At 45.2% G+C, this 19,741-nt stretch overlaps 1 protein-coding gene across 1 annotated transcript in view; it reads right to left on the bottom strand.

Moving 5' to 3' along the window:
* Window positions 1-19,741, bottom strand: part of MMP24 (matrix metallopeptidase 24) — a 183,651-nt gene that overhangs the window by 10,977 nt on the left and 152,933 nt on the right. Inside the window, exons 6-8 of the mRNA XM_073606617.1 lie at window positions 9,748-9,959; window positions 3,986-4,124; window positions 2,129-2,395 (exon numbers count right to left, since the gene is read on the bottom strand). Of these exons, the coding sequence (XP_073462718.1) occupies window positions 2,129-2,395; window positions 3,986-4,124; window positions 9,748-9,959 (618 nt within the window). The remainder of the gene's footprint in view (window positions 1-2,128; window positions 2,396-3,985; window positions 4,125-9,747; window positions 9,960-19,741) is intronic.

Genomic DNA, 19,741 nt, shown 5'->3' with positions numbered 1-19,741 from the left:
TTGGCAGACAGGCAAGGTTCAGAATAGTCAGGGTCAAATTCAAAAGGCAGGCAGAGTTCAGAGAATAGTCAATATCCAATTGGAGGTCATCAACGAGGTAATCCAATCTAGCAGAGCAGGGCAGACAAACAGGTAGCTTTATCAGGTATTACACACGCTATCACAAGCATGAGACTGCAGGCTTGGCTGGCTTAAATCAGGTTTGGTCTCCACCCAGAGACTGACCATGTCAATCACCTTGCAGGTAGACAGGCAGACAAGGATGCATCATAGCCAAGACCAGGATGCTGAAATGAGACCAGCAGCTGTCAAAGAACAGGAGCATTTACACGTCCTTGACATTTTAACTGGAAACGTTAATGGTTTTGAGCCAGTAGACACTGTATTGTAGAGCATTCTGGGTTTTCTAAAGAGGGATCACAGCAGAAGCTTCTACCTTTGTGTTTGTGTCTCAATAAATGATTTTTTTTGTAGGTGTAAACAGGAGCAGTGAGTTGGGATGATGGTAAGACACTTATTCAGTTTTCATTGTCATCTGAACTGCAACTATTTGGCTCTGTAGACACATAGCCTTTAATAATATCTAATTTTGTTAGTTTTAAATGGATTTTGGAAGGGTTAGAACCCCCATCAAGTTAATATGGATGCCTATGTACTAGGGGTGGAGATTCGCTCTCCGTATTTGCTATGTGTTTCGGAGCTGCTTGGCTCCTTTCTTAAAGTGCTTGGTAGCCCACCAAGTGAAAATGACAGTATCCTCTGAATTTTCGTGACTTTAGTAAACTCATCAGATTCGATCTGAGATTAGCATGCAAAAAAAAAACAGACGATCATTCGTCAGATAATCTCATCGTGTGTATGGGGCATTAGTCTGGTGCCCTCTGGTTTTCCCTTGCATTTTACAGAGATTTCTTTACTCTTTTGAGGTGCTGCAGCAAGCATACCAGGATGATAGGGATAACCCCTTATGGAATTTGATGGGCATTATGAGCTCCTGTTTTTTCATCCCTTTATCATTTTCTTTTTATAACTGCCATTTTTAGTTGAACTAAATTTATAGTCAATGACCATCTCTTGTAGCATATCTATAGTCACAGACCATATTCTGCTCTACATCTGACATCTCCAACCATCTCTAGGAGCATATCTGTAGGATCTTACTGTCTCTTGTAGCATGCCTATAGTCTCTGACTATCTCTTGTTCCATGGCTGCAGTCTCTGACTATCTCCTGTTCCATGTCTGCAGTCTATGACTATCTCCTGTTCCATGTCTAAATTCTCTGACCATCTCTTGTAGCATGCCATGAGAACATTAATCTATGTTCTGACAACACACCAAGTCTCTGACATTCACAAGGCCCCCAAATAATGATCAGGAACCACATCTGACATCTCTAACCATCTCTAGGAGCATATCTGTAGTCTCTGACCATTTCTTGTTTCATATCTGCAGGCTCTTACTGTCTCATGTAGCATGCTTATAGTCTCCGACCATCTCCTGTTCCATGGCTGCAGCCTCTGACTATCTCCTGTTCCATGTCTGCAGTCTCTGACTATCTCCTGTTCCATGTCTACAGTCTCTGACCATCTCTTTTAGCATGCCATGAGAACATTAATCTATATTCAGACAGTGTACCAAGTCTCTGACATTCACAAGGCCCCCAAATAATGATAAGAAACCACATCTGACATCTCTAATCATCTCTAGGAGTATATCTGTAGTCTCTGTCCATCTCTTGTTTCATATCTGCAGTCTCTTACTGTCTCTTGTAGTATGCCTATTGTTAATGACTATCTCCTGTTCGATGTCTGCAGTCTCTGGCCATCTCCTGTTCCATGTCTGCAGTTTCTGACCATCTCCTGTTTAATGCCAGCAGTCTCTAGCTTTTGTAGTATACAGTATCTGCAGTCTCTGACCATCTCTTGTAGCATGTCTATAGTCTTGGACTATCTTCTGTACCATATCTGTAGTCTCAGACCATCTCCAGTTCCATGTCTACAGTCTCTGTACAGTCTTATATTATATGCTGCCCTTTGGCGATGTCAGGGGCTGAACGCGAGGCCCAACACATCCAGTAAGTTGACCACCACTGCTTTAAAGTATCACCACAATAAAAGGTGTACTTACTTCCTTCTTTGCTCACAAAGGCTCCTTGTGGTGCTTCTGGGATTCCTTTCCAAACCGTTATAGATTTTGGGTATCCAGGATCGGCCGTTTTCTTTTCTTCATTGTATCTCCAGTAACGGTCCCCCTTAAAGAAGTAGGTCTTGCCAACTGACTCCCATCGTAGAGCTGTGTCGATTCCCTCCCGTGGTAGACAACTTCCCAACTCTACCAAGCTGTGTGGATAACCTGGCTCTGCTGTCACTTCCTTAAAGACCCAATATTTGTCACCTACAATAAAAAGAGAAAATGTTTTCACAAAGCGTTGCTACATATTTTTCACTTCCTATTCTGCAATAAGGCCCCGTTCACATGGGCCAAAAAATGTGCCGTTCAGGAGCTATTCAAATTTCAGCAGCCGGTGCAAACAATGGTGCATGCGTACTGCACTCTGCAGTGAGGATCAGTGCCGCCACAAGGTCATCTAGAGCCCAGGGCGAACATGCCAAACTGGCAAAAACACAGAGCACTACTCTGCATGCTTACCCCCTAAGCATACATTCCCCCTCCCCCAGAACAAATCCACCCCCCTGATGAAATCCCTCCTCTCAGCACAAATCTTTGCCCCCCCCCCCCCTCCAAAAAAAAAGTTCACTCCTCCTAGAAAAAATCCTCTACCCCTAAAATTTCCCTATCCTAGTACACACACCCCCACTTCAAATCCCCCCTCCTAGCCCCCAAAATATCCTCTCCTAGAACAAAACTTACCCCCCCCAAATTCCCCCTTCCAACACAACCCCCCCAATCTCTTTGTTGTGCCTCCCCACCTTACGATGCCACAGTGCCCAACCGCCCCTCCAGCCCACCCGTTGTCCCGGCCCTGTTGAGGACACACTGAGTGCACCTTCAATTCAGAGCGCTGTGTCGCAATCATGACTCTGGTGCACATGCATGGGAGTGACATCATCACAGCTTAGAGCATGTGAACCTGGAAGGAAGACCTGATGAAGATGGAAGTGCCGGCAGCGGTGACAGCGCACCACTGGAGGGCTTTGTTTGAGAGGTAAGTCTACCATAATGTGCTAGTATGTGGTGCATACTAGCACATTATGGCATTGCACGGGAACCAGTTTTTGTTTTAGACTTTACTACCTCGTTAACTGACCCAGGGGTCTCTAGTCCAAAAGCAGAAAATTGCAGTGACCCTACTGACCGGTAGACACCAATCCTTTGCAGGTCAAACAATAAAAATTTATGCAATGGTACATATAAAAACATATAAATAAATTGTGTATTTAGCTGTTTGCTTGGAGTTTCACTTTAACAATTCTACAGATAGGGGTTGATTTACTAAAGGCAAATACACTTTTGCAAGTACAGTTGCACACTGCAAGTACAGTTGCTCCAGAGCTTAGAAAATGAGGTAGTGGGGTTGATTGAGGTAAAGCTTTACTTTGCAAAGAATATCCAATCACGTGCAAGGAAAAAAAAAAAAAAAACATAGATGTTGCTTGCACATGATTGGATGATGGAAGTCAGCAGAGCATCTGCTCATTTACTAAGCTCTGGAGCAACTGCCTTTGCAAAGTGTACAGTCTATTTGCCTTTAGTAAATCCACCCCAAAGCTTCACTTTACAAAGAAAAACCAATCACATGCAAGGAGAATAAAAAACAAACATCATTTATGCTTGCACATGATTGGATGATGGAAGCCAGCAGAGCTCTCCCTCATTTACTAAGTTCTGGAGGAACTGCTCTTGCAGAGTGCAACTGTACTTTGCAAAGTGCACCGTCTATTTGCCTTTAATAAATCCACCTCATAGTGTATTGAAGCAGAGGGACAGTCTGATACACATTCGAAGGGAATAAAAAAAGAATACCTTTGAAGAAGACAAATTTGCCATCTGATCGCTCGTACGCTGCATCTATTTTAGGTGGCAACCCTTTCCAGAACTGTTCAATCTGCATTGGGTATCCTTCCTGGACTTTATTATTACGAAGCCGCCAGAACCACCGATCCTGAAAAAGGTAAATAAAATGATCTTTGCCTGTTTGCTACTAAAGCCCCATTCACACTGGTACTACTGTGCTTAGCTTTTCTAAATGCAGGAAAAAGTCATCTGAGAAGTATAAATGACTTTAATGCATCCCAGATTTTTTTTGTGTTTAGATATTTCTTCTTTAACCACTTGCCGACTGCCGCACACCAATATATGTCAGCACAATGGCAGCGGTGAGCAAATGGGCATACCTGTACGTCCCCTTTAAGTGGCGGGGTTAGCGGGCGCGCGCACCCGCCACGTACAGCGTGACCATGCCCGCGGTACCCACGGACTCTATGTCCGCCAGTCTCCCAGCGATCGTGTCACAGAGCCGCAGAATGGGGAAGTGCCTATGTAAACAAAGCATTTCCCCATTCTGCCTTGTGACATGACAGAGATCACTGTTCCCTGTCATCGAGAGCGGTGATTGCTGTCATGAGAGTTGTAGCCCATCCCCCCACAGTTAGAATCACTCCCTAGGACACACTTAACCCCTTCATCGCCCCCTAGTGGTTAACCCCTTCCCTGCCTGTGTCATTTAGCACTGATTGCTGATGACAATGGTCCTAAAACTGTGTCAAAAGTGTCAGATGTGTCCACCATAATGTCGCAGTCACCATAAAAATTGCAGATCGCCGCCATTACTAATAAAAAAAAAAAATAATAAAAATGCCATAAAACTATCCCCTATTTTGTAGACGCTATAACGTTTTCGCAAACCAATATACGCTTATTGCAATTTTTTTTACCAAAAATATGTAGAAGAATACATATCGGCCTAAACTGAGGAAAAAGTTTTTCTTTTAATATATTTTTTGGGGATATTTATTATAGCAAAAAGCAAAAAATATTGCGTTTTTTTTCAAAATTGTCGCTCTTTTTTTGTTTAAAACGCAAAAAATAAAAATGGCAAAGGTGATCAAATAGCACCAAAAGAAATATTTGTGGGAAAAAAAGGATGTCAATTTTGTTTGGGTGCAACGTCGCACGATCGCGCAATTGTCAGTTAAAGTGACGCAGTACAGAATCGCAAAAAGTGCTCTGGTCAGGAAGGGGGTAAAATCTTCCAGGGCTGAAGTGGATAAAGTAGGTTTAGCCACGTCTAGTTTTTTTTTTTTTTTTTACCATACAGGATGTCTTAATAAAAGAAATAAAAGCGGTATTGGTGGCATGGTCTTTACATGGATATAAAGAGTATACTAAGACACAATCTAGAAAGGGAGATTACTCATACTGGAAATATATCTCTCTTACAACAGTTCCAAATACAGCAATGGCAGGAAGGGAGGGGGGCAGATACAAAATATAATCATCGGATGGTCCTACTGGGCCCTTCAAGGTAGCCAAACCTTATGATACTTCCAAGCACAATTCCAGTTAATATATGTCATCTTATATGGAGGTAAAGCAGAATTAACCTTTTCGCTGCCAGAGACGTTTTTGCATTTTTGCACACATGTTTAAAAGATCATTTTAGCCCTGAAGATGATGTAAAACCCCCAAACATTATATATTTTCGGAAAACAGACCCCCTAGAAAATTAAAATAGTGGTAGTTCAAATTTTTTATGTCATACGATATTACCGCAAAGGTCTAAGAAATGCAAATTTTCAGTAAAAATTACACTAAAGTGAACTTCAGGGCAATCAAATGCAATACATTACCCAAATTTTTGATAAAACATAAAAGACGAGGTTGCGCCGAGTAAATAGATACCCAACATGCCAAACCTCAAATATGTATTCGCACGTGAAATAGCGCCAAACTTTAGTGCCCTATATAGGGCTATACTGCATCAGTTTTTTTTTGTTTTTTTTTTCAACAGTCAAGAATTTCATTTTATTGTGAAAAAAGGAACAAGTATGGTATGAACAGTCAACCAAATAGTAGATAATATAGAATAAAAAAAGGATTATGCATATAGGTTATATACAGATAAGCGATGATTACAACTATAGTGAGTGTACCGCTTCTTTGGTTCTGGGGCAAAGAGATTTTTTTACTCAAAAAGGGATCAGTTATATATCCTATAGTATCAATCCAAATCCTTTTGAAAAGGAGGAAGAGGTGGGAGAGGGGCAGTCCATGCTTATAATATGTGGTTAAAAGGTTACTCATGCCGTCCATGGTTGCCAGATTCTGTCAAACTTTTTGGCACAGTTCCTATTTGAATAGGTCAGTTTATATAATGAAAAGGCCCTATTAACAGAGTTCTCCCAAAAGGTCACCGTTGGGGGGGAGGTGGTATTCCACTTGAGCAGGACAGCTTGCTTAGCCAAATACATAAGATAAGAGATCAAGAGTTTGGTGTAAAGAGGCATCTGATCATCCTCCTGTATACCTAGTAGAGCCAGTTCAAGAGACAATCCCAGGGATAGCTGAAGACGGCTGTTAATGACTTCAAAAACCGCCACCCAGAACTGCGCCACCCTGGGACAGCTCCAGAACATATGGTAATACGTGCCAATGTCCAGGTGGCATCTGCTACATATGGGGTCCCTCTGTGGGGTATCATAAACACTATGTAGAAACTTAGTTTGTATTAATTTATCTCTGAAGGAGATAACTATCCCAGAGCTGTCCTCAAAGCAATGCCTTCAATCCTCTCTCTCTAATGTGGGGATATCTGCTTTCCAAGCCTCTCAGAGCCTCTCCACCTTAGGAGAGTCCAAGGTAAGTAGCGACAGATACAGGGAAGAGCGAGGCTTGGTTAGGGTCTCCCGAGCCAAAAGCTTCTCAATGGGGTCCATGGCCATGGTAATAGGTCCCGAAAATTGAGCCCGGGCAGCATGGCGCAGCTGATAATAACGGGAATACCTTTACCCCCTTTTTCGCCCAAACTTGAGGGTCCGGGATGGACCAAAAGTGTGGAAGACTAGGGTTGCCCCATAGTGGCTGAAAGGGTGACCAACAATTCTGTTTATAGAATCTCTTCCTAGCGACCACCCATACTCAGAGAGTCGTCCTAGTTGGCCGCGGAAGGTCAGCATAGGCCCCAGGGCCTCGATAAATCAGGTTCCCAAGGTCATTGAGAGAGCCTAGTAGGGCCACTTCCAAGCATACAGCTGGCCCTTGAGCGGACGAACCACCAGCGAACAGAGACCAATACAGATGCCCAATAATATACAAGGAAGCTTGGCAACGCCAACCCTCCGCATCGCACAGGAAGACACAAGGTGGACCTTGCCAGACGTGGGGAAGTTCCACCCCATAAAAGGCACCAATGCATCAGTCTAGTTCCCGGAAAAATGAACCCGGAATCCATATGGGGGAATTTCTAAATAAATAGTTGAATTTAGGAAGGAATACCATTTTTATAAGATTAATGTATTTGAATACCTAAATATTTAAATTTATTAACCCACTGTAAGGGAGTATTTGCTGATAGGGAGTATTTATGATAAAGGGTCTAGAGAAAAAAGTATAGATTTTGACCAATTAATTCGGACACCCGAGAAGTGCCCAAACTCATCGAAAAGCACCAGGGTGGCTCAGGAGGAGTCCGCGTCGTGCAAATATAGCAGGGCGTCGTCCGCATATAATGACACCTTTTCCTCCAACGCACCGACCCTTAGCCCTCCCACCTGATGGGAGGCCCTAAGTAAGATGGCCAGAGGCTCCAATGATAGGGCAAAAAGGGAGGGGGAGAGGGGGCACCCCTGGCGTGTGCCTCGCTGCAAAGAGAATTTATCTGAGACCCTACCGTTAGTATATAAACAGGCTGTAGGAGCTCGATAAAGCGAGTTCAGCCAATATAGGAATTGAGGGACAAAACCATATCTGCCCATTACCTCCCAGAGGTAGCCCCACTCAACAAAGTCAAATGCCTTTTCTGCATCAAAAGAGGCAATGACTCTGGTACCCCCGTTGTCATAGGCAATGGACAACTAGAGGAAGAGGCGTTTCAAATGAATATCGGTACCCTTTCTAAGCATAAACCCCGTCTGGTCAACATGGATGAGCTCATCCATGACCTGTGACAACCGGTTTGCAAGAATTTTGGCTAGTATCTTTGCATCAATATTAATTAATTAGATTGGTCGATACGACGCACATTCCTCTGGGTCCTTACCTGGTTTTGGCACCAATACAATTATCGCCTCTGTCATCAACTCGGCAGAGACCCAGATTTGGAGAACTGGGCAACCAGTTTGGTGAGCCTGGGAACCAGAAGTTCCTGATAAGTGGAGTAGAATTTGACTGGAATTCCATCCACTCCAGGAGACTTACTGGGCTGTAATTGGGCCAAAGCAATCTGTACCTCCTCCAAAGAAATATCCTGTTCCAGCTTAACACTAGTCTTCTGGGATAAGGAAGGAAAGGGGCACACAGAGAGGCCCAGACATCAGATGGAAGGGGTGCATGTGCTAGAACCCTTTCTCTGTAGTGCAGCCGGAGGGATGTCTGGGTTGCACCTGCGATTTGAAGTCCGACTTCCAACCAACTTCAATGAACGGGGATACGACTTTGATCCTGACAATACCCTTCGGTCTGGTATGGATTTTAAGGGGAACCCCCATGCCAAAAAAACGGCGTGGGGTAACCCGAAAAACTATACCAGACCCTTATCCGAGCACGCAGCCCGGCAGGGTGAGGATAGGGGGTGGGGACAAGTAAGTGGCCCCCCATTCTGGACCATACCAGGCCCCGTGCCCTCAACATGGGGGGGGTGGGTGCTTTGGGGCAGGGGAACCCTCGCCCCCCCCACCCCAAAGCATCTTGTCCCCATGTTGATGGGGACAAGGGCCTCTTCCCTACAGCCAGGGTTGTCGGGGTCTGCGGGCGGGGGGCTTATTGGAATCTGGAAGCCCCCTTTAACAGGGCCCACCCTGCCCCAAAGCACCCTCCCCCCCCCCATGTTGAGGGCATGTGGCCTTGTATGGTCCAGGGGGTTCTCCTTAGAATCCATACCAGACCGAAGTGTCTGGTATGGTCTTGGAGGGGAAATTCTATGCAGTTTTTTTTGTTTGTTTTTTGGCGTGGGGTTCCTCTTCAAGATCATCAGAGCACAAGTCACATCCCAAAGTCGGATCAGTTAAGACGATGATGCGACTTTGATCCGACTTCAATGATATTCAATTTGCTGAAGTAGGATCAAAGTCGGACCAAAGTAGTGCAGGAACCTTTTTCAAAGTCAGACTGACTTGCGTTGGACCAGTTAAGACGACTCTCATGGGGAATCTCTGAATTTTATACATGTCAAGCGACATGTGTTCCCAATGTTGGAGGGTTTGTCGTACCAGTGTGAACCCGGCCTTAGACAATATTTGCTTATTCTGGAGTTCGGTTTTAAGTAAGCTCTCTCCCGCGTATTGCTGTGACTCTGTAAACTTGTAAAAATAAGAGGTGACTCAGAGACTTCTGGAGGCAGTACCACAGACACTAGAGAGTAGGATGTTCTTGGCACTGACATTGATATACCTCCTATGTGTAATTACTAAGGGAAAGAGCGGCCTCACAATACCAGATGAGTAGCAGCACTGTAATTATATCATTATGCAAATATATTAAAATAACTTGCTTTCCATTAGCTCTATGAGTAACTCTTCAGGTGGTAGGAGACGCACTTATGTAATATAAAACATTCGAGAAGCCAATACCTTAAAGACAAACATCTCTCCTCTAAACAGAGCCACGGTATTAAAGTTCCCATCACATATATTCGGTCTGTTGCCTGGGTGGGCGGGTTTTTCTCCGGATGGGGGGCGGGGTCTCGGCTGCCTCTCGTGCTTTCTTTCCGATGTTGACTGTATCCTGCGTGGTGGAAGTGTAGGCAATGGTCGAGTAGGCTCTAACGTTTCGGCAGGGGGACCTTGAAATAAAAAATATAAATTGTAACATATAGTATGGAGGAAGGCTTTGGCTGTCATTGTGGAAGGGTTTTCCCCATTGGATGTGCAAAATATATATATTTTTTTTTACACAGTAAAATAACAGGGTTATTTTATTTTTCATGAAATTGTTTCGTACTGTGCTTTTCTGTAACCTTGTAACATCCTGTGAGCTCCCAAACCTCTTCTTTTTCCCCTTCACTTCTGTTTATTTGGAACAAGCAGTGAATGTTAGTTGGGGTCATGTGCATTGCTCTATGCACATTACAAATCCCATAAATAGTCCATCATAGGAGCGAGCAAAGAGAGGGTGACTACTTTCCTACATGAGGTGGGACCATAGAGCATGAACGTAGCCACCCTCTAACAGGAAGTCAGATCGCAGAAGCAAAAACTAAGAAATCTGGAGATTTTTTTGGAGTTAATACAAAACATTTTTTAAACCAGAGTTTAGTGTCTTTGTAACTTCTTCAGAATGACGGCTACAGCGTGGACCTACTTTGCCGGGAGGGCATCAATAAACTCCCTCCTGTGCTCGAGCGGCTGGCGCGCCCCCTGAAGGGCACGCGGCGCGCTCTGTGATCAGCGAGTCTACGAGTCTCATCTGTGCCCACCTGTGCCACCTGCCAGTGTCACCTACCAGTGCCCACCAGCGCCACCTAACAGGGTGCCCACAGTGCCACCCATCAGTGTCCATAGTGCCACCTATCAGTGTCACCAATCAATGCCTCATCAACAGTGCTGCCCATCAGTGTCACCTACCAGTGCCCACAGTGCCACCCATCAGTGCCCACAGTGCCACCTATCAGTGTCACCAATCAGTGCCTCATCAACAGTGCTGCCCATCAGTGTCACCTACCAGTGCCCACAGTGCCACCCATCAGTGCCCACAGTGCCACCTATCAGTGTCACCAATCAGTGCCTCATCAACAGTGCTGCCCATCAGTGTCACCTACCAGTGCCCACCAGTGCCACCTACCAGTGCCCACAGTGCCACCTATCATTGCCCACAGTGCCACCTATCAGTGTCACCAATCAGTGCCTCATCAACAGTGCTGCCCATCAGTGTCACCTACCAGTGCCCACCAGCCCCACCTACCAGTGCCCACAGTGCCACCCATCAGTGCCCACAGTGCCACCTATCAGTGTCACCAATTAGTGCCTCATCAACAGTGCTGCCCATCAGTGCAACCTACCAGTGCCACCTATCAGTGTCACCAATCAGTGCCTCATCAACGGTGCTGCCCATCAGTGTCACCTACCATTGCCCATCAGTGCAACCTACCAGTGCCACCTATCAGTGCCCAGTGCCATCTATCAGTGGTACCTATCAGTGCCCAGTGCCACCCAACAGTGCCACCCATCAGTGCTGCCTTACCTGTGCCCAGCAGTACTGCCTTATCTTTACCTATCAGTGCCCACCAGTGCCGCCTCATCAGCGCATATTAATGAAGGAGAAAAATTACCTGTTTGCAAAATGTTATAACAAACTATGAAACATGATTTTTTTTTTTTTGTTTTCCATTTTTTTTGTTTGTTCAGCAAAAAATAAAATTCCCAGCTGTGATTAAATACCCACAAAAGAAAGCTCTATTTGTGGGGAAAAAAATGATAAAAATGTAATTTGTGTACAGTGTTGTATGACCGTGCAACTGTCATTCAAAGTGCGTCAGCGCTGAAAGGTGAAGATTGGTCTGGGCAGGAGGGGGGTTTAAGTGCCTGGTAAGCAAATGGTTAAGAGCTGTCAGTGCAGTGAATTTCAATGTCACTTATCCTTTTTTTTTATGCCTATTTGCTGCAAAAACAAAACCCAGCCAGGACAATGTGTGGTGTTTTGTTCCTGATTTGTGAGTCAGACGGGTTGGTAGGGCTGGCTGCGTTGGCAGTCACGTTGGATTACATGCGAGGCATACAACTGTGTGTGCCCACCAATGCAACTACTGAAAGTGCCAGCCTGCCCAAATCCTGGAAGTAGTAGGGTCTAGGAAGCTGCCCTTATCATTTGTTTTTTCCAATATCAGTATTCCGATATGATTTATGTGCATCCCTGAAGAGCTACTACTCTGTAAAAAAATATTGCTGAACACGTCAATTCAAATGACAAATACTGCTACCATTGTTAATATTGATCTTCTGTAGATCTATACAATGTGGGGACACACAGGGGGGCTACAGAAATATGAAAACTCAGATAAATACAACATTAATACCAATGACAGCCCTGACCAAAGAACACCTTAAACACTTCAGGACCGGAAGGATTTGCCCCCTTAATGACCGGACCATTTTTAGCGATTTGGCACTGCGTCGTTTTAACTGACAATTGCGCAGTCGTGCGACGCTGTACCCAAACAAAACTGACGTCCTTTTTCCCCCACAAATAGAGATTTCTTTTGGTGGTATTTGATCACCTCTGCAGTTTTTATTTTTTGCGCTATAAAAATAGACCGACAATTGTGAAAAATAAGCTATATTTTTTTACTTTTTGCTATAATAAATATCCCAAAAAATATATAAAAAAACGAATTTCTTTCTCAGTTTAGGCCGATACGTATTCTTCTACATATTTTTGGTAAAAAAAAAAAAAAAAAATCGCAATAAGCGTATATTGATTGGATGGCGCAAAAGTTATAGCGCCTACAAAATAGGGGATAGATTTATGGCATTTTTATTTTTTTAAATTTTTTTTTACTAGTAATGGTGGCGATCTGTGATTTTTAGTGGGACTGCGACATTGCGGCGGACAGATCGGACACCTAACTGACATTTTTGACACTTTTTTGGGAATCAGTGACATTAATACAGTGATCAGTGCTAAAAATACTGTTATCGTACTAATGACACTGTCAGGGAAGGGGTTAACATCAGGAGCGGTCAAGGGGTTAAATGATTTCCCTGCAGGTGTTTTCTAACTGTATGGGGGATGGGCTGCCTGGGATAACACAGAGATCCGTCATCCTGCATAGCAGAAAGAAAAGATCTGTGTGATCTCCCCTGTGAGAACGGAGATCAGCCTTGTTTACTCAGGCAGATCCTCGTTCTGTCACTGCAGGGAACGATCGCGGGTGGCTGGCGGACGGGAAAACCACCATATACAATGACGGCGATTCGTGGGAATGAGCCGACCTGCCGCATTAAAATGACGGCAGCTGGTCGGCAAGTGGTTAAAGTGTTACTAAACCCACAACAGTAAAATCAATTTAAAAAGTCTGTATATGCAGTAAAGCATGCTTGTTACACTCACTGTGGAACCTGGATTCTGTCTTCTTTGATCCTCCCCGTCTTCCACTGTCCCCAATCTGTCTGCTGATAGAACAATGGCTAGGGGACAAGCTGCACATGCTCAGTTTGGTGTGTATTGCTAGAGTTTTTTTTTTTTTTTGGGAAGGTTCATGTGATCAGCACAGGGCCAATCAGCACTGTCCAGACAGAGGGTCAGGGGTCCTACAGCCTTATAGGACAGTCAGAGTAGAATGAAAACTCCTCCTACAAGCTTTAACCAGACACTGATAGGAGAAAAGCACAAAGATAGGAGCACAAAACTGATGTATACTGCTGATGAGAAAAGGTATTTAGTAGTTTATATTTATTAAAATAATTACATTTCCATGTTCTGTGTACTGTGGGAGACCAGATATAGTGAATGCAGCGTCCTGGGTTTAGTAACACTTTAACCATTTGCCGACTGCTGCACGCCGATATACGTCGGCACAATGGCAGCGGTGGGCAAATGAGCGTACCTGTATGTACCCCTTAATTGACAGGGCTAGCGTACAGCGTGACCGTGCCTGCGGGACCCGCGGTTCTATGTCCGTTGGTCTCCTGGCGATCGTGTCACTGAGCTGCAGAACGGGGAGATGCCTATGTAAACAAGGCATTTCCCCGTTCTGCCTAGTGACATGACAGAGATCACTGCTCCCTGTCATCGGGAGCAGTGATCGCAGTCATGTGAGTGGTAGTCCATCCCCCCCCAGTTAGAATCACTCCCCAGGACACACTTAGCCCCTTGATCGCCCCCTAGTGTTTAACCCCTTCCCTGCCTGTGTCATTTACACAGTAATCAGTGCATGTTTATAGCACTGATCGCTATATAAATGACAATGGTCCCAAAATAGTGTCAAAAGTGTCCGCCATAATGTCACAGTCAGGATAAAAATCGCAGATCGCCGCCATTACTAGTAAAAAAAAAAATTAATAATAAAAATGCCATAAATCTATCCCCTATTTTGTAGACGAGACGCTATAACTTTTGCACAAACCAATCAATATACGCTTATTACGCTTTTTTCCCCAAAAAATATCTAGAAGAATACATATCGGCCTAAACTGAGGAAAAAAATTGACTTTTTATATATTTTTGGGGGATATTTATTATAGCAAAAAGTAAAAAATATTGCTGTTTTTTCAAAATGGTCGCTCTTTTTTTGTTTATAGCGCAAAAAAAAACCTGTAATTTTGGAACTGCCAATAAGAACGTGGTCTCTAGGTAGACCAAATTCCGCTGTCATTCCTTGCAGGGCCACTAGAGGTCTCGCTTTCCTACGCTGCATTTTTCAACAAGTAATCGCTTACCCAGACAGGCATAGGCAATATGATCTACATATATTTATGTGGAAGATTATCATTTTCATGTAAAAATGTTATCACCTTGTTTCTAAGCGTCATTTTTAGGTAAATGATCTGCATACTTGTTCCCGAGTCAGTGGCTCAGAAAGCACTGAAGCCAGAGGATCATATGACAGCCAGGCAGTTGGCATTTTCAGAAGGGAGATCATATTTTGTCATTACAGGTTTCCTATGATTGTGGGTGTGGTCTGTTCGGTAAAGGGTGTGCAATAAAAAAGGCTGCCTTCTTGCGATTTACGTAAAAACATTCTACGTTTTATCACACATACGCATCGAGCAGCATTTTACCTTATATAAGGATGGGTAAGAGGTGAGTGCTTGTAAACAGGACCCTGGAAAATGGTGTGTTTTACTGTTATTTGATGTTTCCTAATGTATAATGGAAAAATACACACCAAAAGAATGGAAACCGACAACACAAATAAATATCTAAATATTAAAAAAAATAGTGTCCTGTCCCTTTCACATTTTCAAGTTGATATTTCAACCCAATTTGTTCTAGCTGCCCTCCAAAGGACCAATAGTGGCCATCAATGGTCTCCCCAACTTCACGGACTGGGGGTGGGGGATTTGACTTGGGGACTGGTGCTGCCTGTTACCTCCGGGGTGGGGGTTGGCCTGTTACCTCCGGGGGGGGGGGGTTCGGCCTGTTACCTCCGGGGTGGGGGTTGGCCTGTTACCTCCGGGGTGGGGGTTGGCCTGTTACCTCCGGGGGGGGGGGGTTCGGCCTGTTACCTCCGGGGTGGGGGTTGGCCTGTTACCTCCGGGGGGGGGGGGGGTTCGGCCTGTTACCTCCGGGGGGGGTTGGCCTGTTACCTCCGGGGGGGGGTTGGCCTGTTACCTCCGGGGGGGTGTTCGGCCTGTTACCTCCGGGGGGTGTTCGGCTTGTTACCTCCGGGGAGTGTACGGCCTGTTACCTCGGAGGGGGGGGGGCTTTGTGGGTTGTGTGCAGCTTAGGGTTGCCACCTGTCCGGTTTTCACCCTGACAGTCCGGGTTTTGAATCATGTGTCCAGTTTTCAGTCCACTTGAAAACAGGACACATAATTCAACCGGACTGTGGCTTCCTAAAATAGTCGGAGAGAGGATTGGGTGTTCTCCTCCCTCCAGCCTGCAGGATGCGATAGAGAGTCAGCACAGCCCTGCAAGGGAGTGAAGACTGGATAGAGGAAGGAGGAGCTGCGTTGTTTTCAGTCTTTGATCTGTGAGTAGAGCAGGAAGGGGACAGGACATCTGATGCATGGAGGGATACCTGGGGGTACCTGATGTAACAGGGGGCTGTGATGTGTGGAGGGACTCTGATGTGGCACCTGATGTAAAGGGGACTCTGATGGGGGCACATGATGTAAGGGGGACTCTGATGGGGGCACATGATGTAAGGGGGACTCTGATGGGGGCACATGATGTAAGGGGGACTCTGATGGGGCACATGATGTAAGAGGGACTCTGATGGGGGCACATGATGTAAGGGGGACTCTGATGGGGGCACCTGATGTAGGGGAGACTATGATGGGGCCCCTGATGTAGGGGAGACTATGATGGGGCCCCTGATGTAAGGGGGACTCTGATGGGGGCACCTGATGTAGGGGAGACTATGATGGGGCACCTGATGTAAGGGGGACTCTGATGGGGGCACCTGATGTAAGGGGGACTCTGATGGGGGCACCTGATGTAAGGGGGACTCTGATGGGGGCACCTGATGTAAGGGGGACTCTGATGGGGGCACCTGATGTAAGGGGGACTCTGATGGGGGCATTTGCTGTAAGGGGGACTCTGATGGGGGCATTTGCTGTAAGGGGGACTCTGATGGGGGCACCTGATGTAAGGGGGGACTCTGATGGGGGCACCTGATGTAAGGGGGACTCTGATGGAGACATCTAGGGTTGCCACCTTTGTTTATCATTTGTTCTGCATACTAGAAAAAAATGTGTGTTGGCACAACCTGTCACCTCCAGAGAGTGTGGGCGCGTGCAGCCTATCCCCTATGTGCCAACCCAGTTCTCCTCCCTTCTCTTCTCCCCCTTCCTCTCCATAGGTAAGGTCACCAGAGAGAGGGAAGGGAGTAGTGGTACTAGGAGAAGGGGAGCAAGCGCCTTCTAGTAATGGGAGGGTGGCAGTGCAGGTTATGCTGGCTAGCTTGCCTGCCACCTATCCCCTGCCGATCAGCCCAGCCCCCAACAGGCACCCGTCCATGGCCCAGGAGTTGTGGACCCCTGCCCTATTGACTTCAAAATTTAAAGTGGTTGTAATCCCTTACATATACCCAGTGAAGTGACTGGCCTCAGGTGATACGCAGAGATGCAACAAATCCTCCTACATAAGTTGTACCTGTTTATCTGCAGTCTTCACTTGCCTACATCCATTCAAAGTCCAGAATTTATAAAGCTTGTCCAAGCTGTCAGAAAACAGTGGGTGAAGGGCTGAAATTACACTGTGTAGAGCTCAGTGAGGAGAGTTTTGAAAGCTGATTGGAGGGAAGAGACACGGCCCCCCTTTACACAGCACACAGGAACAGAGCTGAGGCTGTCAATCACAGGCTGTGTGCTGGAGCTCCCTCCCTGTCACCTTTTTTCTCTTGGTGTCAGGAAAAGTAGTCAGAAGTGACTCATGCTGATAGAGGAAGGAGGCAGCAGAGAGAAAGACACTTAGTGCTCTGGACTGAGAAAAGTGCACACTATACAGGGATATGCTTTGTTCATATTTTATGACTGAGGTTTACAATCACTTTGAAGTTAAAAAAAAAAATGGCCATATTTGCTTTCTGGGAATTTGGGTCAAATTTGAATTGGGACTAAGGGACTAGTTGGGACTAAGGTTAGGGGGTCACACGCTCCCCCATACCCAGATATGTGAGGTATCGCTGCGATCGTTAGAGCGAAAGCAATAATTCTACTGCTAGACCTCCTCTGTAACTCCAAACTGGTAACCTGTAGAAATTTTTTAAGGGTCGCCTATTGAGATTTTTAAGTAGTCGCCATTCCACGAGTGTTTTCTATTTAAAACATGACATGTTAGGTATCTATTTACTCGGCGTAACATCATCTTTCACATTATACAAAAAAAATGTGTCTACCTTTTACTATTTTTTTTTTTATTGATTAAAGTGTATTTTTTCCCCAAAAATTGCATTTTAAAGACAGCTGCGCAAATACAATGTGACATAAAATATTGCAACGACCGCCATTTTATTCCCTAGGGTCTCTGCTAAAAAAAAATGATATAATGTTTGGGGGTTCTAAGTAATTTTCTAGCAAAAAATATGGATTTTTTTTAACTTAAACAACAATGTCAGAAAAAGGCCCGATCTTAAAGTGGATAAATCTAGTTTGGTGCAACGAGGTGTTTTATGAAGGCGGCGGGGCCTGGAATGAGCTGTACACATCAAGCGTTGTCACATAATGTACAGACTACCTTTCTGTACAAATTTCGTTATGTTTCCTTATAAGCCTAATAAATAATTCATAAGGGAAAAGCTTGAAAAAAATTAGGTCAGAGTTCCTTTAATTTAGTGAAGAATCACAGCTCCGCTCTGGAAGTTTGCAGAACATCACATTTTAAATTCCGGGCTTCTGACAGCAGTTGTTGGAGTCGGAGCAGCCTGGCAATTAACTGGCACCCAGACAGTTCTGGTAACGCTAAACCCTTTAGAAAATGTCACCTGCAGCCGCCACATTTAGACGCCAGTCAGACTTTATTGGGGCTTTTTAAATTAGCGCAGTTATCAGCTTAAAAGCAAAGATTGGAGCAGAAAGCTGACAAGAGTGACTGGTAAAGTGCACCGGTAGTCTTGGAGTATTGTCCCTCGTCTCGTACCGATTTATGGAAGAGTACCCCCATCCACAGAGTACCCCCATCCACAGAGTACCCCCATCCACAGAGTACCCCCCATCCACAGAGTACCCCCCATCCACAGAGTATCCACCAACCACAGAGTACCTCATGGAGGGGGGGGGTGAACACAGGCATCACAAGGAATTTGGAGCACATTTCTAACTGTCTCCAGACGCCTGGACCTGTAGTATGTGTTCAGCCAACAGGGCCAAATCTAGCCTATCTGATCTGGGGGTGTCACAACCTCGGAAACACTTGTATGTATTAGGATATCATTAGATTAGGGTCATCAAAAAGAACCTGTGTCCCAATCAGAGTACCTCCTTATATCAATGTCCCAATCAGAGTACCCCCTTATATCAGTGTCTCAATCAGAGTACCCCCTAAAAGAGTACCCCCTTACATCAGTGTCCCAATCAGAGTACCCCCTTACATCAGTGTCCCAATCAGAGTACCTCCTTATATCAATGTCCCAATCAGAGTACCCCCTTATATCAGTGTCCCAATCAGAGTACCCCCTTACATCAGGTGTCCCCATCAGAGTACCCCCTTACATCAGGTGTCCCCATCAGAGTACCCCCTTACATCAGGTGTCCCCTTCAGGGTACCACTTTATACACAGTAAAATCGGCAGTGTTAAATTTAACTCTGTGGGATTATAAAAACAATTTCCTGGTGTTTATATAATCCACACTGTCAGAGTTAAATTACCACTCATAAAGGTTGTTCAACTCTGTATTTTCACCGGATAAAGAAGATTGTTTACACTAATAGTGTTATAACATCAGATCTCCCCATCAGAGCACCCCTTTACATCAGGTGTCCCCATCAGAGAACCTCCTTACATCAAATCTACTCATCAGAGCACCCCCCTTATTTTAGATGTCCCAATCAGAGTACCTCCTTATATCAGGTGTCCCCATCAGAGAACCTACTTACATCAAATCTCCTCATCAGAGCACCCCCCTTACATTAGATGTCCCAATCTGAGTACCTCCTAACATCAGATCTCCCTATCAAAGTACCCCCTTATATCAGTGTCACAATTAGAGTACCCCCTTCATCAGATGTCCCCATCAGAGTAACTCCTTACATCAGATGTCCCTATCGGAGTGCCCACTTACACCAGGTAATCTTATAAGAGTACCCCCTTATATCAGGAGTCTCCATCAGAGTGCCCCCTTACATCAGGTGTCCCCATCAGTGTACCCCCTTACATCAGATGTCCCTATCGGAGTGCCTCCTTACATCGCATCTCCCCATCAGAGTACCCCCTTATATCAGTGTCCCAATTAGAGTACCCACTTC

The sequence above is a fragment of the Aquarana catesbeiana genome, linkage group LG12, assembly GCF_042186555.1.
Source record: "Aquarana catesbeiana isolate 2022-GZ linkage group LG12, ASM4218655v1, whole genome shotgun sequence".
In the NCBI taxonomy this organism is placed as follows: Eukaryota; Metazoa; Chordata; class Amphibia; order Anura; family Ranidae; genus Aquarana; species Aquarana catesbeiana.
This window is presented reverse-complemented; position numbering and strand designations above follow the sequence as displayed.